Raw genomic sequence first — 25593 nt, 5'->3', positions numbered from 1 at the left:
ACAAAGAGACAGACAGACAGACCAACAAACCGAATAACAGACCAACCACCAGACAGACCGCCAGACAGACCGCCAGACAGATGGACCGACAGACCGACCAACAGACAGACTGACAGACTGACAGACAGACAGACAGACACCATCAGACAGACAGACCGTCAGCAGACAGACAGGACTACTGAGAGGAAGACAGACAGACAGACAGACAGACGGATGGACATGATGACAAATATACCAAAAGAAAGACAGACAGACAGACCGACATACAGACCGATAGACAGACCCACAGACATGCCGACAGACAGACCGACAGACCGACAGACTGACCGACAGACCAACAGACAGACTGACCAACAGACCGACAGACATACCGACAGGACGAGCGACACACCAACAGACAGACTGATTGACTGACAGACAGACTGACAGACAGAACAGCAGACTGACAGGATGAGCAACAGACCGACAGACAGACAGACAGACATGATGACCAAAAGATTGACCTATCGACAGACAGTCAGACAGACAGGAAGACTGACACAACGACTGACAGACAGACAGACATGACGACCGACAGACCGACATAAAGACAGACAGACAGACCGAACGACACACATTCCAACAGACAGACCAACAGAAAGACCACCAGACAGTGACAGATAGACTGACCGACAGACAGACAGACAGGATGACTGACAGGCAGACTGGCAGACATAAGGACCACCAGACAGACTGACAGACAGACCGACTGACAGACAGACGGTGAGACAGACAGACAGACAGTCTCAACAAACAGACCATCAGATAGTCAGACAGGATGACTGACAGACAGACCAAGAGATTGACCGACTGACAGACAGACAGACTGACAGACAGACAGACCGACAGACAGACAGACAGGATGACCTACAGACAGACAGACCAATAGACTGACAGACAGACAGGCTGACAGACTGACAGAAGGACAGACTGACAGACAGACAGACAACCACCAGAAATACAGACAGACAGATCGACGTACAGCCCGACAGACAGATAGACAGACAGGATGACCGACTGACAGACAGACAGACAGACAGACAAACAGGATGTCCGACAGATGGACAGGAAGACTGAGAGACAAGCCAACAGACAGATAGATCAACAGACAGACCGACAGACAGACAGACCAACAGACAGACCGACCAACTGACACACAAACATTCAGACAGACAGACAGATGAACAGACACACTGACAGACACACCGACAGACCAGCAGACAGGCCGACAGACAGACTGACAGACCGAATGAAAGACAGAGAGACACACAGTCAGACTGAATGACAGACAGACTGACAGACAGACAGACAGGACAACCGAAAGGATGACTGACAGTCAGACAGACTGACAGGACAACCGACAGACAGACAGACAGATATGATGACTGACAGACAGACAGACAGGATTACTGACAGATGGACAGGAAGACCGAGAGACAGGCCAACAGACAGACAGATCAACAGACAGACTGACAGACAGACCAACCAACCAACACACAGACAGACAGAGAGACACACCGACAGACAGACCAACACACAGACCGACAGATAGACCGACAGACAGACAATCAGACCAACCGACAGACAGACTGACAGACAGACAGGATGACTGACAGGATGACAGACAAACAGACAGACATGACGAATGACAGGCAGATGGAATGACAGACCGATCAACAGACATACTGATAGACAGGCCGACGGACCTAAAGACACATCAACAGACAAACAGACAGACAGGACAACAGACATGCAGGACCAAAGACAGACAGACCGACTGACATACAGACGGACAGACAGACTGACAGATAGACTGACAGACCGAAAGAGAGGCTGACACACAGACAGAAAGACAGACTGACAAACCGACAGACAGACAGACAGTCTGACCACCTGCCCGACAGACTGACAGACAGACAGACAGTATATTTTTTTACTCACTTTATTGCTGTTGTGGTCTATGGGCCCCAGAAGAAGCCCTGTGGGATAAGTCATCCCCTAGAACAAAGGCCATTTAAGGGGTGGAGTGTGGGGCCTGGAAACATTGCTCACTGTATATAGCCTGCTAAGATGGCCTTCATAAGTTCTGGGGGAGCATGATACTGCACAGCTTATGCAACCAGTGATGTAATATGCATGTATCTAATCATGTATCCCATGAATGATGCCACCTGTTGATAAAATGCCACTTTTGTGCAGTTTAGTATATGAGGGACTACTGCTCTGCAAGCATTGGAGTAGAGGGAATGATTAAAGATGACCACTCTACCAGTTCCTCGTGCTTCCTTTCAATTCACTGCTGGACCAGAGCCACCACTCCTTAAGTGGGGACCTGATATGATAAAATATGAACAAAGAACTCTTAAAAGTAAAACAACTTGCAGAAACTTTTTGGGGGATGAATGCAAAAATACATCTGCTGTGTCAATGTATTAGTTGAAACTTCCAAATCTGAGTGGAGAAACTGCAATATGTTTTCCTCCTGATGCCTCAAAGATACCCATTTATCAGCTATTGCATACACTTAAAGAGAAGTTATTTATGCTCTACCAGCCAATGCAAAATACATGAAATTGTGGGTATTATAAACATTTAATATAACTTAGATCAAAGTTTATTATAAATATTTAGTGATAAAATCTTGATGTTACTGAAAACAAGCATGATAAGAATTATGTGAACACAAAGTATACATATAGATAATTAGCTATGCCCAAAGGAAAATATAATTCATGGTGAAAAACATGCTATCCCTTCTCTGGTGGCTAAAGAACTGGATTTTTTACTCACAGTAAATATTTCAGGACCTCAAAAAAAAATACCAAAGAATCTGTGTCAAAATTGCATGACTTCTAAGAGAGAAGGGATTCTGTGGTTCAAACCTAAAATCAATACATTAGTCCTTGGAAGCATACCATGTAAGCTCCTCTGAAATTGGTCCAGAGATGGCTGAACAGGCCATTATCAGCCTCAATATAAGAGGGGCCTCGCCATTATCACAGGGAAAGGCAGGGAATGCTCTGCTCTGCATTTGTTCACAGAAGCTCCTTGGTATATGTATGAGATGTAAGTATTTCAGGAGAATTTATCCATTTGACCTGGATCTGAACAAAATTTAGGGGGTGATTTATTTATTTTGCTCAGAATAAAATGAAAATACCTGTACAAAAATTTAAAAATTAATTTATTTTAAATAAAATAAAATGTTATATCACAGAAATTTTCATTTCCTTAATTGGTTTATATATTATAGATATGGGAAAATTTTGACAAATTTTTTTTGCAGATAATTCTTGAAGAAGTTTTTTACCTTTGACTCATGGTCAGTATTATTCTCAGAGTTAGAATATTTTAGATTTGATCAAATAAATGAAGATATTATTAGGAGAATTTCCATATCCATTTATTTCTTACTTAGGTTTTACTTAAGTACCAGGATTTGTGGAAATGGCAATATAGAATTTGTAGAATCACAACGTACCAGCAATATGCTTATTTTCAGAATATAATTTTAGGAAGAAATCTGATTTTAAATAAACAGGTTAAAATACATCATATTTTCCAAAAATTAATATTAATGTGTGGTCTATAATATTAATACACCCAATAAGAAAACCTAGAGTTTAATTTCTTACTTGTCATTGGTGTTACATAATATTGGCTATAAAAGAACAGAAATGATGCCTTAAAACTATCATTATTTATAATGTGTTTATCACTGGTCATTTATTTCTGAAAGTAATTGTAAATCAGAATGCATTGTGATGAATAGCCTTTCTGGATTCAAGTAATATTTGCAGAATCATTTAGTGTTATAACTGTGGATAAGTTAGATAACTTTCTGTGTACTTTTCCTCATATTAAATAATGGGTACAATAGTAATTCCTATGAAATACTATTTTCATTTGGATAAATGTGTTAATAAAAGGGAACATTTAAAACAGCCCAGTTTCATTCTCTTTATTCAATATATTGAGTTTCTGTTAGATAAATGTGAATATTTTATATTTAATTTATATTTTCAAAGTGAGAATTTTTGACACATTTTGCAAACTACATTTTTTAAAATAAATTTCTAGGAGTATGAAATTAATTTTTTAAAGTTAAAGATCATTCCATAAACATAAGAACTTTTGCAAGTCATTCATTCCAAGCATCATCTTTTATTTCCCAACATTTACCACAGTTGAACACTATGGGAAGTAGGAATAACACGAATGTGCCTGACTTCATCCTGATGGGATTGGCAGACTCTGAAGAGATCCATAGGGTCCTCATTATGTTATTTCTCCTGATATACCTGATTACTGTGCTGGAGAATGCAGAGGTGATACTGGTAATTCACCTGGATCTCCAGCTTCACACCCCCATGTACTCTTTCCTCAGTCACCTGTCATTCCTTGACCTCAGCTACTCAACCGTCATCACTCCTAAAAATTAGAGAACTTATTGGCTTCCACAAGGCTTCCATAATTAGAGTGAAACTTATTATTTCACTCATGGGCTGCTTCACCCAGATGTATTTTTTTGTCTTCTTGGGTGGAACTGAGTGTTTCCTTCTGTCTTCAATGGCCTATGACTGCTATGTGGCTATCTGCAATCCTCTTCAGTACCCAGTTGTTATGTCTATGGGACTCTGCTGTGCTCTCATCACTGGGTCCTATGTGATGGGTTTTATGGACTCATTGGTCAATGTTCTTTGCATGACCAGTTTACATTTCTGCAAATCCAATGTAATTCATCACTTTTTCTGTGACATAATTCCAATTTTAGCTCTTTCTTGCACTGACACTCATGAAAATGAAATCATGATATTCATTCTCGCCACCTCCACTATAGTGGTGTCTCTTACCACAATCTCTGTGTCCTATGTGTCCATCCTGTCTACTATCTTGAAAATTAATTCCACTTCAGGAAAGCAAAAAGCCTTCTCTACTTGTGTCTACCACCTCCTGGGAGTTAGCATCTTTTATGGCACTATTATTTTTACTTATTTAAAACCAAGTAAGTCTTATTCCTTGGGAAAGGATCAAGTGGCCTCTGTGTTTTATGGTGATCCCCATGGTGAATCCACTCATTTATAGACTTAGGAACGAAGAAGTGAAAAATGCTATCATTGAAGTCATGCCGAAAAGAGACAGCTCCAGGCAATTGAAATGATACAGATGCTGAACATTTAAGTTTATCTTTTTTTTTCCATTGGTTATTTCCTTGTTCCCTCTATAAAAATAATAACATTATTCAAATAATTTGTATTTCTGTTGTGCTATCTTCTGTATCACTACACATGACTTAGAATATTTCCAAGAATATGCTTAGAAATCTGTATAGTAATTGAAAACCATGAAATATATGCCATATCTTTTGTCCGAATATATGTTTTTGTTTTTTTTTTTAACACTGATTTAATTTTAATAGAATTTATTTAAACAGTTTTATAGTTACTTTAGTTTTGTGTGATTCTAAAGCGGGCCCATTAAAAATTTCAGAAACACCTTGTGGCATTTTTTTTTTTTAGTTTTTTTTTTTATTAATTAAAAAAAGAATTAACAAAACAATTAGAAATCATTCCAATCTACATGTACAATCAGTAATTCTTAATAACATCACATAGTTGCATATTCATCTTTTCTTAGTACATTTGCATCGATTTAGAAAAAGAAATAAAAAGACAACAGAATAAGAATTAAAACAATAATAGAAAGAAAAAAACAAAAAAAACAAAAACAAAAACCTATACCTCACATGCAGCTTCATTCAGTGTTTTAACATAATTGCATTACAATTGGGTAGTATTGTGCTGTCCATTTCTGAGTTTTTATATCCAGTCCCGTTGTACAGTCTGTATCCCTTCATCTCCAATTATCCCTTCTCTTTTTTTTTTTTTTAATTAACGGAAAAAAAGAAATTAACCCAACATTTAGAGATCATACCATTCTACACATGCAATCATTAATTCTTAACATCATCACATAGATGCATGATCATCATTTCTTACTACATTTGCATTGGTTTAGAAGAACTAGCAACATAACCGAAAAAGATATAGAATGTTAATATAGAGAAAAAAATAAAAGTAATAATAGTAAAATCAAAACAAAACAACACAAAACAAAACAAAAACCTATAGCTCAGATGCAGCTTCATTCAGTGTTTTAACATGATTACTTTACAATTAGGTATTATTGTGCTGTCCATTTTTGAGTTTTTGTATCTAGTCCTGTTGCACAGTCTGTATCCCTTCAGCTTCAATTACCCATTGTCTTACCCTGTTTCTAACTCCTGCTGAACTCTGTTACCAATGACATATTTCAAGTTTATTCTCGAATGTCCGTTCACATCAGTGGGACCATACAGTATTTGTCCTTTAGTTTTTGGCTGGATTCACTCAGCATAATATTCTCTAGGTCCATCCATGTTATTACATGGTTCATAAGTTTATCTTGTCTTAAAGCTGCATAATATTCCATCGTATGTATATACCACAGTTTGTTTAGCCACTCTTCTGTTGATGGAGATTTTGGCTGTTTCCATCTCTTTGCAATTGTAAATAATGCTGCTATAAACATTGGTGTGCAAATGTCCGTTTGTGTCTTTGCCCTTAAGTCCTTTGAGTAGATACCTAGCAATGGTATTGCTGGGTCATATGGCAATTCTATATTCAGCTTTTTGAGGAACCGCCAAACTGCCTTCCACAGTGGTTGCACCCTTTGACATTCCCACCAACAGTGGATAAGTGTGCCTCTTTCTCCGCATCCTCTCCAGCACTTGTCATTTTCTGTTTTGTTGATAATGGCCATTCTGGTGGGTGTGAGATGATATCTCATTGTGGTTTTGATTTGCATTTCTCTAATGACCAGGGACATTGAGCATCTCTTCATGTGCCTCTTGGCCATCCGTATTTCCTCTTCTGAGAGGTGTCTGTTCAAGTCTTTTTCCCATTTTGTAATTGGGTTGGCTGTCTTTTTGTTGTTGAGATGAACGATCTCTTTATAAATTCTGGATACTAGACCTTTATCTGATATATCATTTCCAAATATTGTCTCCCATTGTGAAGGCTGTCTTTCTACTTTCTTGATGAAGTTCTTTGATGCACAAAAGTGTTTAATTTTGAGGAGTTCCCATTTATTTATTTCCTTCTTCAGTGCTCTTGCTTTAGGTTTAAGGTCCATAAAACCGCCTCCAGTTGTAAGATCCATAAGATATCTCCCAACATTTTCCTCTAACTGTTTTATGGTCTTAGACCTAATGTTTAGATCTTTGATCCATTTTGAGTTAACTTTTGTATAGGGTGTGAGAGATGGGTCTTCTTTCATTCTTTTGCATATGGATATCCAGTTCTCTAGGCACCATTTATTGAAGAGACTGCTCTGTCCCAGGTTAGTTGGCTTGACTGCCTTATCAAAGATCAAATGTCGATCCTGGAACGGCTGGCTGGCTGAGAGAAGCAGCTCGGGTGAGATCGCCGAGGCGTGCGGGCCTTACTGGGCAGGGTGGCAAGCGGCCGGAGTTACTCCCTTCCCCCTTCCCGGGCCGGCTGGGAGAATTGGAGAGGCGGTCCCCTGAAACAAAGACGGCTGGCGCCCACACCACGCGCAGCCCCCGGACCAACTGAGAGAATTGGATCGGAAACCCCCAGGCCGCGGAGAACGGTGACGGGTGGGGGAGGCCCCTTCCAAACCCGTGACTCCCGGGGAACGTGCACTCTCTCGGGCGGGCCGCTGCGGCTGGCGCCCTCCCGCCACGCTTGTTGCCCAGGGCCGACTAGGAAATTCAGACGGGCTCTTTCCCTGGCTGCGGCGACCAGCAACCCTCCCTGCGTTCGGACCCCGGGCCGGCTCAAGCCACTTCGGCTAGCGAACCCCCAGGACGGCGAGAGTTTTCCAAAGTTTAAGGTCCCACAGCACCTTTTACTGGTGGGACCCTCAGACAAACGGGTGCCACGAGCGTCACCTACTGGGCAGGATAAGAAAAACAGAACCCAGAGATTTCACAGAAAAATATTACAACCTTGCTGGGTCCAACACCAAGAGAAATCTGAATAAATGCCCAGACGCCAGCAGCAGAAGATAACTGTCCACACTCAAAAGATTGAGAATATGGCTCAGTCAAAAGAACAAACCAATAGCTCAAATGAGACACAAGAGCTGAGACAACTAATGCTGAATATATGAACAGAAATGGAAAACCTCTTCAAAAATGAAATCGATAAATTGAGGGAGGACATGAAGAGGACATGGGCTGAACATAAAGAAGAAATAGAAAAACTGAAAAAAAAAATCGCAGAACTTATGGAAGTGAAGGATAAAGTAGCAAACATAGAAAAAATAATGGATAGCTACAATGATAGATTTAAAGAGACAGAAGATAGAATTAGTGATTTGGAGGATGGAACATCTGAATTCCAAAAAGAAACAGAAACTATAGGGAAAAGAATGGAAAAATTTGAACAGGGTATCAGGGAACTCAAGGACAATATGAACCGCACAAATATACGTGTTGTGGGTGTCCCAGAAGGAGAAGAGAAGGGAAAAGGAGGAGAAAAACTAATGGAAGAAATTATCACTGAAAATTTCCCAACTCTTATGAAAGACCTAAAATTACAGATCCAAGAAGTGCAGCGCACCCCAAAGAGATTAGACCCAAATAGGCGTTCTCCAAGACACTTACTAGTTAGAATGTCAGAGGTCAAAGAGAAAGAGAAGATCTTGAAAGCAGCAAGAGAAAAACAATCCATTACATACAAGGGAAACCCAATAAGATTTTGTGTAGATTTCTCAGCAGAAACCATGGAAGCTAGAAGACAGTGGGAGGATATATTTAAAATACTAAAAGAGAAAAACTGCCAACCAAGACTCCTATATCCAGCAAAATTATCCTTCAAAAATGAGGGAGAAATTAAAACATTCTCAGACAAAAAGTCACTGAAAGAATTTGTGACCAAGAGACCAGCTCTGCAAGAAATACTAAAGGGAGCACTAGAGTCAGATACAAAAAGACAGAAGAGAGAGATATGGAAAAGAGTGTAGAAAGAAGGAAAATCAGATATGATATATATAATACAAAAGGCAAAATGTTAGAGGAAAATATTATCCAAACAGTAATAACACTAAATGTCAATGGACTGAATTCCCCAATCAAAAGACATAGATTGGCAGAATGGATTAAAAAACAGGATCCTTCTATATACTGTCTACAGGAAACACATCTTAGACCCAAAGATAAACATAGGTTGAAAGTGAAAAGTTGGGAAAAGATATTTCATGCAAATAACAACCAGAAAAGAGCAGGAGTGGCTATACTAATATCCAACAAATTAGACTTCAAATGTAAAACAGTTAAAAGAGACAAAGAAGGACACTATATACTAATAAAAGGAACAATTAAACAAGAAGACATAACAATCATAAATATTTACGCACCGAATCAGAATGCCCCAAAATACGTGAGGAATATACTGCAAACATTGAAAAGGGAAATAGACTCATATACCATAATAGTTGGAGACTTCAACTCACCACTCTCATCAAGGGACAGAACATCTAGACAGAGGATCAACAAAGAAATAGAGAATCTGAATATTACTATAAATGAACTAGACTTAATAGACATTTATAGGACATTACATCCCACAACAGCAGGATACACCTTTTTCTCAAGTGCTCATGGATCATTCTCAAAGATAGACCATATGCTGGGTCACAAAGCAAGTCTTAACAAATTTAAAAAGATTGAAATCTTACACAACACTTTCTCGGACCATAAAGGAATGATGTTGGAAATCAATAATAGGCAGAGTGCCAGAAAAGTCACAAATACGTGGAGGCTCAACAACACACTCCTAAACAACGACTGGGTCAAAGAAGAAATTGCAAGGGAAATTAGCAAATACCTCGAGGCGAATGAAAATGAAAACACAACATATCAAAACTTATGGGACGCAGCAAAGGCAGTGCTAAGAGGGAAATTTATTGCTCTAAATGCCTATATCAGAAAAGAAGAAAAGGCAAAAATTCAGGAATTAACTATCCATTTGGAAGAACTGGAGAAAGAACAGCAAGCTAACCCCAAAGCAAGCAAAAGGAAAGAAATAACAAAGATTAGAGCACAAATAAATGAAATTGAAAACATGAAAACAATAGAGAATATCAATAAGGCCAGAAGTTGGTTCTATGAGAAAATCAATAAGATTGATGGGCCCTTAGCAAGATTGACAAAAAGAAGAAGAGAGAGGATGCAAATAAATAAGATCAGAAATGGAAGAGGAGACATAACTACTGACCTCACAGAAATAAAGGAGGTAATAACAGGATACTATGAACAACTTTACGCTAATAAATACAACAATTTAGAGGAAATGGACGGGTTCCTGGAAAGACATGAACAACCAACTTTGACTCAAGAAGACATAGATGACCTCAACAAACCAATCACAAGTAAAGAAATTGAATTAGTCATTCAAAAGCTTCCTAAAAAGAAAAGTCCAGGACCAGATGGCTTCACATGTGAATTCTACCAAACGTTCCAGAAAGAATTAGTACCAATTCTCTTCAAACTCTTCAAAAAAATCGATGTGGAGGGAAAACTACCTAATTCATTCTATGAAGCCAACATCACCCTCATACCAAAACCAGGCAAAGATATTACAAAAAAAGAAAACTACAGACCAATCTCTCTAATGAATACAGATGCAAAAATCCTCAATAAAATTCTAGCAAATCGTATCCAACAGCACATTAAAAGAATTATACATCATGACCAAGTAGGATTCATCCCAGGTATGCAAGGATGGTTCAACATAAGAAAATCAATTAATGTAATACACCATATCAACAAATCAAAGCAGAAAAATCACATGATCATCTCAATTGATGCAGAGAAGGCATTCGACAAGATTCAACATCCTTTCCTGTTGAAAATACTTCAAAAGATAGGAATACAAGGGAACTTCCTTAAAATGATAGAGGGAATATATGAAAAACCCACAGCTAATATCATCCTCAATGGGGAAAAATTGAAAACTTTCCCCCTAAGATCAGGAACAAGACAAGGATGTCCACTATCACCACTATTATTCAACATTGTGTTGGAGGTTCTAGCCAGAGCAATTAGACAAGAAAAAGAAATACAAGGCATCAAAATTGGAAAGGAAGAAGTAAAACTATCACTGTTTGCAGACGATATGATACTATACGTCGAAAACCCGGAAAAATCCACAACAAAACTACTAGAGCTAATAAATGAGTACAGCAAAGTAGCAGGTTACAAGATCAACATTCAAAAATCTGTAGCATTTCTATACACTAGTAATGAACAAGCTGAGGGGGAAATCAAGAAACGAATCCCATTTACAATTGCAACTAAAAGAATAAAATACCTAGGAATAAATTTAACTAAAGAGACAAAAAACCTATATAAAGAAAACTACAAAAAACTGCTAAAAGAAATCACAGAAGACCTAAATAGATGGAAGGGCATACCGTGTTCATGGATTGGAAGACTAAATATAGTTAAGATGTCAATCCTACCTAAATTGATTTACAGATTCAATGCAATACCAATCAAAATCCCAACAACTTATTTTTCAGAAATAGAAAAACCAATAAGCAAATTTATCTGGAAGGGCAGGGTGCCCCGAATTGCTAAAAACATCTTGAGGAAAAAAAACGAAGCTGGAGGTCTCGCGCTGCCTGACTTTAAGGCATATTATGAAGCCACAGTGGTCAAAACAACATGGTATTGGCATAAAGATAGATATATCGACCAATGGAATCGAATAGAGTGCTCAGATATAGACCCTCTCATCTATGGACATTTGATCTTTGATAAGGCAGTCAAGCCAACTCACCTGGGACAGAGCAGTCTCTTCAATAAATGGTGCCTAGAGAACTGGATATCCATATGCAAAAGAATGAAAGAAGACCCATCTCTCACACCCTATACAAAAGTTAACTCAAAATGGATCAAAGATCTAAACATTAGGTCTAAGACCATAAAACAGTTAGAGGAAAATGTTGGGAGATATCTTATGGATCTTACAACTGGAGGCGGTTTTATGGACCTTAAACCTAAAGCAAGAGCACTGAAGAAGGAAATAAATAAATGGGAACTCCTCAAAATTAAACACTTTTGTGCATCAAAGAACTTCATCAAGAAAGTAGAAAGACAGCCTTCACAATGGGAGACAATATTTGGAAATGATATATCAGATAAAGGTCTAGTATCCAGAATTTATAAAGAGATTGTTCATCTCAACAACAAAAAGACAGCCAACCCAATTACAAAATGGGAAAAAGACTTGAACAGACACCTCTCAGAAGAGGAAATACGGATGGCCAAGAGGCACATGAAGAGATGCTCAATGTCCCTGGTCATTAGAGAAATGCAAATCAAAACCACAATGAGATATCATCTCACACCCACCAGAATGGCCATTATCAACAAAACAGAAAATGACAAGTGCTGGAGAGGATGCGGAGAAAGAGGCACACTTATCCACTGTTGGTGGGAATGTCAAAGGGTGCAACCACTGTGGAAGGCAGTTTGGCGGTTCCTCAAAAAGCTGAATATAGAACTGCCATACGACCCAGCAATACCATTGCTAGGTATCTACTCAAAGGACTTAAGGGCAAAGACACAAACGGACATTTGCACACCAATGTTTATAGCAGCATTATTTACAATTGCAAAGAGATGGAAACAGCCAAAATCTCCATCAACAGAAGAGTGGCTAAACAAACTGTGGTATATACATACGATGGAATATTATGCAGCTTTAAGACAAGATAAACTTATGAACCATGTAATAACATGGATGGACCTAGAGAATATTATGCTGAGTGAATCCAGCCAAAAACTAAAGGACAAATACTGTATGGTCCCACTGATGTGAACGGACATTCGAGAATAAACTTGAAATATGTCACTGGTAACAGAGTTCAGCAGGAGTTAGAAACAGGGTAAGACAATGGGTAATTGAAGCTGAAGGGATACAGACTGTGCAACAGGACTAGATACAAAAACTCAAAAATGGACAGCACAATAATACCTAATTGTAAAGTAATCATGTTAAAACACTGAATGAAGCTGCATCTGAGCTATAGGTTTTTGTTTTGTTTTGTGTTGTTTTGTTTTGATTTTACTATTATTACTTTTATTTTTTTCTCTATATTAACATTCTATATCTTTTTCGGTTATGTTGCTAGTTCTTCTAAACCAATGCAAATGTAGTAAGAAATGATGATCATGCATCTATGTGATGATGTTAAGAATTAATGATTGCATGTGTAGAATGGTATGATCTCTAAATGTTGGGTTAATTTCTTTTTTTCCGTTAATTAAAAAAAAAAAAAGAGAAGGGATAATTGGAGATGAAGGGATACAGACTGTACAACGGGACTGGATATAAAAACTCAGAAATGGACAGCACAATACTACCCAATTGTAATGCAATTATGTTAAAACACTGAATGAAGCTGCATGTGAGGTATAGGTTTTTGTTTTTGTTTTTTTTGTTTTTTTCTTTCTATTATTGTTTTAATTCTTATTCTGTTGTCTTTTTATTTCTTTTTCTAAATCGATGCAAATGTACTAAGAAAAGATGAATATGCAACTATGTGATGTTATTAAGAATTACTGATTGTACATGTAGATTGGAATGATTTCTAATTGTTTTGTTAATTCTTTTTTTAATTAATAAAAAAAAAAAAGAAAAAGAAAAAAAAAAAAAAAAAGATCAAATGTCCATAGATGAGAGGGTCTATATCTGAGCACTCTATTCGATTCCATTGGTCGATATATCTATCTTTATGCCAATACCATGCTGTTTTGACCACTGTGGCTTCATAATATGCCTTAAAGTCAGGCAGCGCGAGACCTCCAGCTTCGTTTTTTTTCCTCAAGATGTTTTTAGCAATTCGGGGCACCCTGCCCTTCCAGATAAATTTGCTTATTGGTTTTTCTATTTCTGAAAAATAAGTTGTTGGGATTTTGATTGGTATTGCATTGAATCTGTAAATCAATTTAGGTAGGATTGACATCTTAACTATATTTAGTCTTCCAATCCATGAACACGGTATGCCCTTCCATCTATTTAGGTCTTCTGTGATTTCTTTTAGCAGTTTTTTGTAGTTTTCTTTATATAGGTTTTTTGTCTCTTTAGTTAAATTTATTCCTAGGTATTTTATTCTTTTAGTTGCAATTGTAAATGGGATTCGTTTCTTGATTTCCCCCTCAGCTTGTTCATTACTAGTGTATAGAAATGCTACAGATTTTTGAATGTTGATCTTGTAACCTGCTACTTTGCTGTACTCATTTATTAGCTCTAGTAGTTTTGTTGTGGATTTTTCCGGGTTTTCGACGTATAGTATCATATCGTCTGCAAACAGTGATAGTTTTACTTCTTCCTTTCCAATTTTGATGCCTTGTATTTCTTTTTCTTGTCTAATTGCTCTGGCTAGAACCTCCAACACAATGTTGAATAATAGTGGTGATAGTGGACATCCTTGTCTTGTTCCTGATCTTAGGGGGAAAGTTTTCAATTTTTCCCCATTGAGGATGATATTAGCTGTGGGTTTTTCATATATTCCCTCTATCATTTTAAGGAAGTTCCCTTGTATTCCTATCTTTTGAAGTATTTTCAACAGGAAAGGATGTTGAATCTTGTCGAATGCCTTCTCTGCATCAATTGAGATGATCATGTGATTTTTCTGCTTTGATTTGTTGATATGGTGTATTACATTAATTGATTTTCTTATGTTGAACCATCCTTGCATACCTGGGATGAATCCTACTTGGTCATGATGTATAATTCTTTTAATGTGTTGTTGGATACAATTTGCTAGAATTTTATTGAGGACAAATATATGTTTTTAAGGTCAGCTATTATGAAAAAATCTATGGTGTAATATTTCAAATTGTATCATCAAAAATTCCATGTGTGCTTCAATTTCAGAGAATTTCATTATGGAGGACAATTTCAGAAGTTATTCCATTTATTCTGTAGAAAGAGATACAGTAGAGTTGTAAAGAGTGCTGCTTTGGATTAGGGAATCCAGTGATTAGATTCTAGATCTGCCAGCTATCTAGCAGAATTTTCTTTGTTAAGTCACTGAGGGTTTAAATCTCAGTTTCCTTAACTGTAAAAGAAAAATAATAATTCTAAATCCATAGTTATTGTAAACATCAAATCAGAATATGATGAATGTGAAGAATTTAATGTATTATTAATAATTTGTGTGACCATCAACATCAGAAAAATAATTTTTGCAAAAATTTTGGATACTCTATCTTTGTTAGGAAAATATTCACTGGTGTTTCATGACTACTTTTGGTCAATCTTATTGATAAACAAATAGCTGAAAAGGGAAACCAGCACTTCAAACATTTGGTATTTTAACAAAGTAAAATATTGTGATAGAACTCATTTATAGAAAAAAGTATATATGAGCATTGAAGAATATTTGGCAAATATTTTTAAACAGTATAGATAATAAAACTATTCTAAAAATTCTTTTCATATTTTTTGCATGGTCTTCCAGATTAATACATCTGTAGGCATATATTTATAGTACATCTATATTCCAAATTGTTTCTATTTGTTATTATTCTCTTGTATTTTTCATTTTGTTCATTAATATAATGCTTTTCAGTTATTTTGCCATTTCCAGTTGGTAGATGAATGTTTTCTTGGTATAAGAGTGAAATCAAGACTCTTATCCTGCAGTGTTATAATACCTGAAATTTATCAGATTAAGAATCTGCATCATTAATACTAATCAAAATTGATAAAAGGAAATATTTTTCTCATTTTCCAAGTATTTGATTATAACAAAGTTCAACTTCTTCTTTAGACATGACAATGTTTAACAACTTTTCATTGGTTCATCACTGTTTATTAATTTATCAAATAATTCAAATCTGTATTATTTTCATTTACATTATTAATTTATATGAAAATTTTTGCTTATATATAATACCATGTTAATGGTTTCTTCATGACTTATTTTTTATTCATTTGAAATCTATGTAGTACAGAATCCATAGTTTTGAAATTCCTGTTTGTATTGCTTGCAATAAGAGGTGTCTTTGATAAGCAATTTATTTTTTAACAATATACTTTTTAATTAACCTCTCGTCTTGTACATGCATTGCATCTATTCTAATAATTAAAGCTGTTAGTATTTTCTGGTTTTTTTTTTAACTAAGAAATGTGCTGACCTTGCTTTCATTTCTGCACATTCATTGATTTAGAAACTGTGTTCTGTTGATACATTTTGCCAGTGATGGTCAATAGACTTGAAAATTTTGTAGACAATAATAAATATAGGAAGTGCTTAATTTTTAATTAAATTAAGACTATATTACCATTTTGTAATATATTCCAATGAAAAATTGTTGTTGTTGAATATATGTGGCATAACCTTTGAGAAATATAAAAATACTAGACTATTTGCATTACGCTTATATCCCTTTTAACAGTGCATATCACATTTTATGTAGAATGTGGTCAGATGGTTTTTTTAGTTTTTGCTCAAAAACCCAAAGTATGCTCGTTTGTGTATTTATTTACTTATTTATTTGTGCATTTATATTACAGAAGTTGGGTATTTAGAGAAAAATCATGTATAATTCTTATACCTCCAACAAATCTCTCTGATCTTAATATCTTGCATTAGTTGGTAACATTATTTTAATTGTGCTATTAATGTGTGCATGGCTTACATTAGGATTCAATATTCATACTGTACATTCATTTTTTTATTCTAGTAGTATATGCATGTATAACCTAAAATCCTCCCTTTTGCCACATTTGAAATCCTTTTGTCATTTCCAGTTGGTAGATGAACGTTTTCTTGGTACAAGGGTGAAATTAAGACCCTTGTTACAATTCTTTGTATTGTAAAAGTTAGCTATATATGATAATGAAGAAAATTAGACTGGGAAATTATATAACAAAATATGTTTTGTTTACAAATGATTGATTTTGGATAATACTAGTAAAAAATGAATTATATTTACTGAGTACCTACTGAGTGCCAGGTTATATTCAAAGCATCTGAGGTCTATAATTTATCTGGTTTATCCTTCCAGGATAATTCTCAGATAGGTATTTGGAGTGTGACTATTTTACAACACCTCTGCCACCACCCTTGCCCAAATAAACACCATCTCAGTCTCTAAATTATGTATGAAGACTTCTAGATTGTTTCCTTCTTTTCTGCCTTATCTTCTTTGAAGTTAATCTTAATGTAGGAGTCAGAGTGACACTAATAATTATCCCTGCTGGATTGTGTTACTTCAAATAAACTACAGGATTTCCCACCATACTGAGTAAACTTGAATACTGTTAAACAAGTCTCCACATCCACAATTATCTTTCCCTTCTTTTTGCTCCCATCAATTTATTCTTTATCATTGAGTCTGTCAATCTCACTTTTGAACTGTCACATTGCCCTCCTCATACTTACCTATACCCATTAGTCTTGATGCTACCTGGACCTTTATCATTCATTCTTCATCCTGAAATTCCCTTTTCCATATAGTTGCATGAATCTTGTCTCATTCTCTTCCTCACAAAACTATGTCTTGACCATCCTATTTAAAATTGAACCTACCCCATACCTTGTCCTTGCTTCATTTGTTTTCCAAGGAAGCTACCCCATCTTACATTCTATATATTCTGCTTATATCTTTTGCTTCTTCTGTTTTCCTCCACAGTGAAAGCTCTAGGAGCAAAGGTATTACTTATTTTGCTCAATGCTGTATCTCCAGCACCTAGAAGAGTGCCTCAATAAGTGTGTTTGAATGACTGAATTTTAGAAACGATGAAACTGGGGCACAGAGTGATTAAAGAACTTGTTATGATCAGTTAACAACTTCAAGAATATTCTCACATTTTAATCTAGACAGTGACTGTAGAGCTGACAATATTTATCATCACTCTGATATGACTGCTTTTCTACAAAAATATACCACTCTTAATCAGAAAGAAATAGGATATTTGCTTTATTAAAAATAAACAAAAATAATAGGGGTCATTTGGAGATGTACCTTGAAGACAGGCATTCTTTAGATATACTGAAAAAATACTGTGATTTTGGCAATACCAGCTAAATTTTGTCAAACATACATGCATAGTCCTATTACAGAAAGAATTTGTAAAGGAAAGAAAGCTTTATCAGATGATGTGATTGGGGTAAAGAGAGAAATAAATTAGGTACAGACTTTCCTTGTGTGAGAAAAGGATTCAGAACCACTGTGGCTCAACAATGTGGAAAGTATCATTGTTGGATGAAACAGTGCAGACTTCTGCTGAATAAGTTTTGTGGGTGGATCTTTTTACATGTGGTAATCCTGAACTCAGGTTTCTTCTATGTTTTTACTCTCCTATCTCTCAGGAGTTTTCCCTTTTGTACATGGTTGAAGAGGTTTCAAATAGCACTCTGTCCACCTTTCAGTCTGAGAAGAAATTGTTTTCACATCATGAAAATGTTTCACAGCATTTTTTATCATGGAAGATTTTTAAGGGAACATTTAAAAAAATGCCATGAGTATATATAGAGCTCTTCAGGTTTCCTATTTTTCTGGGCTTAGCATCTGTAAGGCATTACATATTTCATCAAAATTATGAAATTTAACAGCAAATGAATGCTTATAATGTTTTAATTATAGGGTTATCATTTCTTTCATTCCTTATTTGGCAATTTTGTCTATTTTATTTTCACAATGATTGCTCTAGGTATCATTTGCTTTTGAGTAGTAGATATCCACTTTATCTTTCCCAATCTTTGTACTACTTTTGTCATAAATTTTTTCTGTTATAGATGACTAAGGCTTGAAGTGCATCAATAATTGACTAAGGAAAAATAATTTCCCTTAGTAAACTTTTTAAAAATTTTTAAAATTTTTTTACATGGGCAGGCACCTGGAATCGAACCCGGGTCCTCATGCATGGCAGGCAAGCATTCTTACCTGCTGAGCCACCATGGCCCTAGTCAATTATTTTTAAATAATACAATTTTTAAAATCCAGTATTTGATATGATTACCTTCAGTTTTACATTATTTATTTGAGAAGACCCAACATCCCTTCTGTTATCATACTCTTCCTGCCCAGAGAATTTTTGAAGCACAAGTGTGCTTGTTATAAATTATTTCTATGTGTGAATATTTTTGCATGTGTGTGTATGTGTTAATTTTCATGAAAAGTCTACTTTATTTTTATATTTCAATACTATTTGAGTGGGTATTGAATACTGCAAAGGCAGTTAATATCTTTCAGTATTTTAAACATGTCTCTCCATTTTGTTCTAGTCTGGGTCATTTTTTATGATGTCTGGTAACACACCCCAGCATTTAGGGAGAAAGCAAGGAAGCTGCATAGGTCTTGGAAAGAGATCAGCTGCTGCTTTCTAAAGCTCCAAAGATAAATGGCTCTCACACTTTGAAATCTAATGGCATTTCCTCTGCAAGTTTCCAAAACTATTTGGATCTGATGACCCCTGTTCCTTCCAATTTCTCCATATAGAAATGGGAATATGAATCTTGTAAATTTGTATATTGGCAACAGATAACTAGTTCTGAGTTTTAAAGGTCCAGAGCCAGTGGAGAATTTTGCCTTAGGACAGGCCATGCCTGTAGCTGACTGATGGCATTTTGTACTGTTTCTGATTTTGTATTGCTACTGAAATGATTTCAGGTTTTTTTGATATTGTTATGGAATGAATGTATTTTGCATTGGGAAGGAAAATTAGGGGGACACGTCTAAAGAATTGCATGCTCTTATTGAAGATATTGTGTACCCCAGAAAAGCCATATCCTTTAATCCTCATTCAATATTGCTGGACGGGATCTTTTTATTGTTTCCATGGTGATATGATCCAGCCTATTGTGGGTAGTAACTTTTGATTAGATGGTTTCCTTGGAGATGTGACTCAACCATTCAAGGTGGGGTTCCTTACTGGAGCCCCTTAAGAGGGAAACATTTTGGAAAAAGCTCAGAGCCATGAGAACCAATGGAGCTAACAGAACAGACAGAGCCATGGGCAGTTGTTGAAGGAGCCTGGAGAGAAAGATAACAGACATCAGCATGTGAGAGAGACAACACAAACTTCATTGGCCTTCTTAAGTGATGGTACCTTTTCCTGGATGCCTTAATTTGGACATTCTTATAGCCTTAGAACTGAAAATTTGCATCTTATTAAATACCATTCTTTAAAAGCTGTTCTATTTCTTGTATGTCACATTCTGGCAGCTTACAAACCAGAGCAGTATTCTTCTCTGGTTGACTTAGTTTGAACATTTTTTTTCATTTAAGAAAACAAACAATACACTTAGAACCAACAAAAATGGGTATCTTAGTTAGTTTAACCAGAGACATATTTAAATAAAGTTTCCAGATAATCATTGTAAAGCCTGAGTTTGTGCAGTAAGTTTCATGGAACAATTTAAAATTGAGGCAACAAGGGAAAAATCTACATACTCAGATAATAAAGTTCTTACATTCTAAGTATTAAACACTGACTTAGAAACCATTTGATCAGCTGTCAAAACTGTGAATGTTCTCAAAATATCAAGTAGAAAGATCTTACAAATATCTTCATTGCTATAGTAATGACCTATGTTACTAAATATTTTCTTGAATTCAGGCAAATATGAAGATACAAATATTTTAATAATTAATATGAAAATCTTAACCATCTAAAATGGAAATCTTAGCTTATCCATAGGCATATTAAAGAAAAAAATCTAAGTAAGCATCATAAAGCCTGTTTGCACAATATATTTCATAAACCAATTTAAAGCTAAAGCAAGGATGGAAAAAATCTATAGATACAGAAATCAGAGTTACTTGAATTTTAAATATTAAACATTATCTTAAACACCATTTGATTATCAAAACTGTGCATGCTCTCAAAATATCAAGTAAAAAATTGTTGCAAATGTCAAGTTTACTATAGTAGTGAGCTATGTTACTAAATATTTTCAAATTTTTAATTTCAGTGATTCATTTCATCTGTTATTACTATAACTGCCTATAGTTTTTTTTAACCAATTCTGTTGTAAAATATAGCATATATATACATATAGACACACACACACACACAAAGAAAAGATGTGGAAAAAAGCAATATTTTTCAAAGCACACTTCAACAAGCAGCTACAGGATAGTTCCCAGAGTTTGTCAAGGGCTACCATGCCCTCATCTCAGATTTTTCTTTCCAGCTGCTCCAAAACACTGGTGGATTTATCAGCATCATAATAGCAGAATCATACAATATTTGTCCTTTTGTGTTGGATTTATTTCACCCAGCATTATGTTCTCAAGGTTCACCTACATTGTTATATATTTGGCACATAATTTTGTCTAAATGCTGCATAATATTTCATCATATGTACATAAAACATTTGGTTTATCCACTCATCTGTTGATGGACACATTTCTTGGCAACTGTGAATAGTGACTAGTGCTGCTATGAACAATGGTGAGCAAATGTCTGTTTGTGTACCACTAACAGTGAATAAATGTTCCAATTTCTCTGCATCCTCTCCACCATTTATACTTTGCTGTTTGTTTAATAGCAGCCATTCTTATAGGTGTGACATGATATCTAATTGACACCTTAATTTGCATGTCCTTATAGCCAATGAAGATGGGCATGTCTTCATGTTCTTCTTTAGCCATCCATATTTGATTACTTCTGCCCATTTTATAATTGTGTTGCTTGTTCTTTTCTAGTTGATCTGTATAATTTCTTTATGTACACAGTATATCAAGCTTTTATCCAATATGTGGTTTCCAATTATTTTCTCCCATTGAGTTGACTGCCTTTTCACATTTTTAACAAAGTCCTTTGAAGCACAGAAGTTCTTGATATTAAGGAGTTCCAATTTATCTATTTTTTCTTTCATAGTTTGTGTTTAGGCACAAAGTTTAAGAAGCTACTTCATATTACTAGATCTTGAAAATGTTTCCCTACATTTTTTCCAGTGGTTTTCTGGTTCTGGCTCTTACATTTGGGTCTTTGGTCCATTTTGAATTAATTTTTGTATAGGGTGTAAAGTAAGGGTCCTCTTCCATTCTTTTGGTTATTGAAACCCAGTTCTCCCATGCCCATTTATTAAAAAGACTATTCTGTCCCAATTCAGTGGCTTTAGGGGCCTTATTGAAGATCAAATGTCCATAAATTTGGTGGTCAATCTCTGTACTCTTGAGTCTATTCCACTGGTCTATCCTTCTGTCTTTGTGCCAGAACCATGCTGTTTTGACCACTGTGGTTTTATAGTAAGCTTTAAAGTCAGGAAGTGAAAGACCTCCCAGTTTACTCTTCTTATTTAGGGTAGGCTTAGCTATTCGTGGTCTCTTACCCTTCCATATATATATTTTTCCTTTCATATAAATTTGCTAACCAGTTTTCCCAAATCTTCAAAGTAGGTTGTTCAGATTTTTATTGGTATTGCATTGAACATATAGATCAGTTTGGATAGAATTGACACCTTGACAATATTCAGCCTTCCTATCCATGAGCATGGAATATCTTTCCAGCTATTTATGTCATTGTTTAATTTATTTTAACATTTTTTTGCAATTTTCTGTGTATTAGACCTTGACATTCCAGATTAGGCTTATTTTTAGATACCTAACTCTGGTCGCTATTCTGAATGGGATTTTTTCCTTAGTTATTACCTCAAATAGATCATTGCTTGTGCATAGAAATATTACTGATTTTTGTACATTAATTGTGTATCCTATTGCTTTGCTGAATTTGTTTAATAGCTCAAGTATTTTGCTATAGATTTTTGAGGGTTTTCTAACTATAGGATCTTGTCATCTGCAAATAATGAAAGTTTTTTTCTTCTTTTTATCTTTTATTTCTTTTCTTTCTAATTGCTCCAGTTAGTACTTCCAAAACAATGTTGAACAATAGTGGTGACAATGGGCATCCTTGTCTCATCTCCCATCTCAAGGGAGAATGCTTTCAATTGCTCACCATTAAGTATGATACTGCCTATTGGTTTTTCATATATGCCCTTTATGATATTGAGAAAATTTCCTTTGATGCCTAATTTTTGAAGTATTTTTATCAAGAAAGGATGCTGGATTTTGTCAAATGCTTTTCAGCATCAATCAATATGATCATGTGATTTTCCCTTTTGATTTGTTAATGTGCTGTATTACATTGATTGACTGTCTTATGTTGAACCATCCTTGCATTTCTGGTATGAATCCCACCTGATCATGATGTCTAATCCTTTTAATGTGGCATTGGATACAATTTGCTGTTATTTTGTTAAGAATGTTCACATCTATGTTCATTAGAGAGACTGGTCTTTAGTTTTCTTTTCTTGTATCATCTTTATCCGATTTTGGTATTAGAGTGATGTTAGCTTCATAAAGTGAGTTAGGTAGCATTACTCTTTCTTCAATTTTTTGGAAGAATTTTAGCAGGATTGGCATTAGTTCTTTTTGAAATGTTTTATGAAATTCTCCTGTGAAGACCTCTAATCCTGGGCTTTTTTTGTGGGAAGAGTTTTGTTGACTGATTGGATATCTTTACTGGTAATTGGTTTGTTGAGGTCTTCTATTTTTTCTCAAGTCGGTATAGGTAATTCATGTGTTTGAGGAATTTGTCCATTTCATCTAAGTTGTCTAGTTTGCTGGCATGTATTTGTTCATAATACTGTCATGATTTTTTAAAATTTCTTAATGATCTATGGTAACAACCCCCATCTTATATCTGATTTTGTCCATTTGTGTCCTCTCTCTTTTCTTCTTTGTTGCTCTAGTAACTTTTAGGTTTGTTGATTCTTTCTATTGTTTTATTGTTCTTCAGTTTCTTTTACTTCTGTTTTAGTCTTTACTATTTCTTTTCTTTTATTTGCTTTGGGGTTAGTTTGCTGTTTTTTCTCTAAATTCTCCAGGTGAGCAGTTAAATCCTCAATTTTTGCTCATTCTTGTTTTTTAATATAAGTATTTAAGACAATAAATTTCCCTCTCAGCACTGCCTTTGCCAAATCTCATCAGTTTTGATGCATCATATTCTCATTATAATTCTTTATTTCTTTTTTAAATATTAGTATTTCTGGGGCTTCAAATTTTTGCTTTCTGGATACCTCCATATTTGCCAGTAATATATCTACTGGGAGTTCTACTATTGTTCCTGAAAATGTAATGGAATCTCAGAATTCTTATAGAATCATCTCATACATTTACCTTTTTTTTTGCATACTGTATGGCATGGTCATATTTCTTTATTTTCCCATGTAAGTATCCTGTTACTGCAGCATCATTTGTTGAATTTTTTTGTTTGTTTTGCTTGTTTGTTTGTTTTGGGAAAGTGTATGGACTGGGAATTGAACCTTGGTCTCCCACATGGCAGGTAAGAATTATACCACTGAACTACACTTGCACCCCCCCATTTACTTTTATAATCCTTTTTTACTTTCCTTCCTCCTCTCTGCAGTTTGCTAAAACTGATTAGCTTTGCAATTTTTACAGTGAAGATTTATTAAATTGCATCTTACAGTTTTGAGACCATGAAAATGTCCAAATCAAGTCACTGACAGGAAAATAACTATTCACTGAAGACAACCTTCCAGTGAGTGCCAACTCCTCTGTCACATGACCACCTGCATGACAATGTCTGCTGTTCTCTCCCAGGTTTTGATGCTTCCAACTTCTGGCTTCAGTGGCTTCCTCTCTGAGATTTTGTGTGAGTCCTTGTCTCTCAGCTTTTCTTTTATTTTTCTGTGTCATCTTTTGTCTCTTATCCTTTTTTTTAAGATTCCAGTAAGATGACATTTATTAAGATTCCAGTAAGCTGGCCCACTCTGAAAGTGGGCCACCTCTCAACTTAAGATCCTGCTCTCCAAAAGATTCTACTTCAATGAGTTCATGCCTATAGGAATGGATTAGCTTTAAGAACATGATCTTTTCTTGGGTACATACAGCACTTCATAGGTACATCAAAATTGATTTTATTATCAGTTAATGTAAGATTCACAAGAAATTTTTCCTGGTTATATAAGTGGGAAGAAGGATTTGGGCATTAAATTAATCACAAAATGCTTATTCCACTCAGCATTGATTTTTACTTTCTTTCTTCATGTTTCATTAAATACAATAAAAATACATTGGAATAATGAAACAAGTTGCACAAACCTTTGTTGTAATTGAATACAGCAATACAGCTGCTGTGTTGATGAAATAGGTAACACTACCATAATTGAATGGTGAAACTCCACCATGTTTTCCTTTTGGTGCTTCTACAATACCCATTCATGGATTGGTGCACATTCCTAGAAAGAAGTTGGTTAAGCTGAACCATACAATGTAAATTACATGAAATTGTGGGCTTTACAAAAGCCTCATATAACATAGACCAAAATGAATTATAAATATTTAATAATAAAATAGGAATGTTGCTGAGAATACTGAGATAAAAAAATTATGTAACTCCATTAGTATACCTAAAAATAAGCATTTTACACACAAGGAAAATAATTGAAAGGAAATGAATATAAGATTAACAACACTTATGAACAAATTTCATT

General features: G+C 35.4%; 1 protein-coding gene and 1 pseudogene across 1 annotated transcript; one reads left to right on the top strand and one right to left on the bottom strand.

Annotated features, from left to right (window-relative positions):
- LOC143672668 (olfactory receptor 5L1-like) overlaps window positions 1-25593 on the bottom strand; it is a 110245-nt pseudogene that overhangs the window by 5412 nt on the left and 79240 nt on the right.
- On the top strand, window positions 4236-5124 carry LOC143672697 (olfactory receptor 8H1-like). The gene is made up of 2 exons (XM_077147254.1): window positions 4236-4480; window positions 4530-5124. The coding sequence occupies exons 1-2, from the start codon at window positions 4236-4238 to the stop codon at window positions 5122-5124; spliced, it is 840 nt and encodes a 279-aa protein (XP_077003369.1).

Source organism: Tamandua tetradactyla (genome assembly GCF_023851605.1).
Source record: "Tamandua tetradactyla isolate mTamTet1 chromosome 1 unlocalized genomic scaffold, mTamTet1.pri SUPER_1_unloc_1, whole genome shotgun sequence".
Lineage (NCBI taxonomy): Eukaryota > Metazoa > Chordata > Mammalia > Pilosa > Myrmecophagidae > Tamandua > Tamandua tetradactyla.
Note: the sequence above shows the minus strand (reverse complement) of the source record. Positions and strands in the feature narration are given on the sequence as shown.

Bases quoted from the DNA above. Each gene is read 5' to 3' on its own strand.
- LOC143672697 (XM_077147254.1), top strand. From the start codon at position 4,236: ATGGGAAGTAGGAATAACACGAATGTGCCTGACTTCATCCTGATGGGA. The intron at 4,481-4,529 runs GAGAACTTATTG...AGTGAAACTTAT, and splicing joins GTCATCACTCCTAAAAATTA to TATTTCACTCATGGGCTGCT.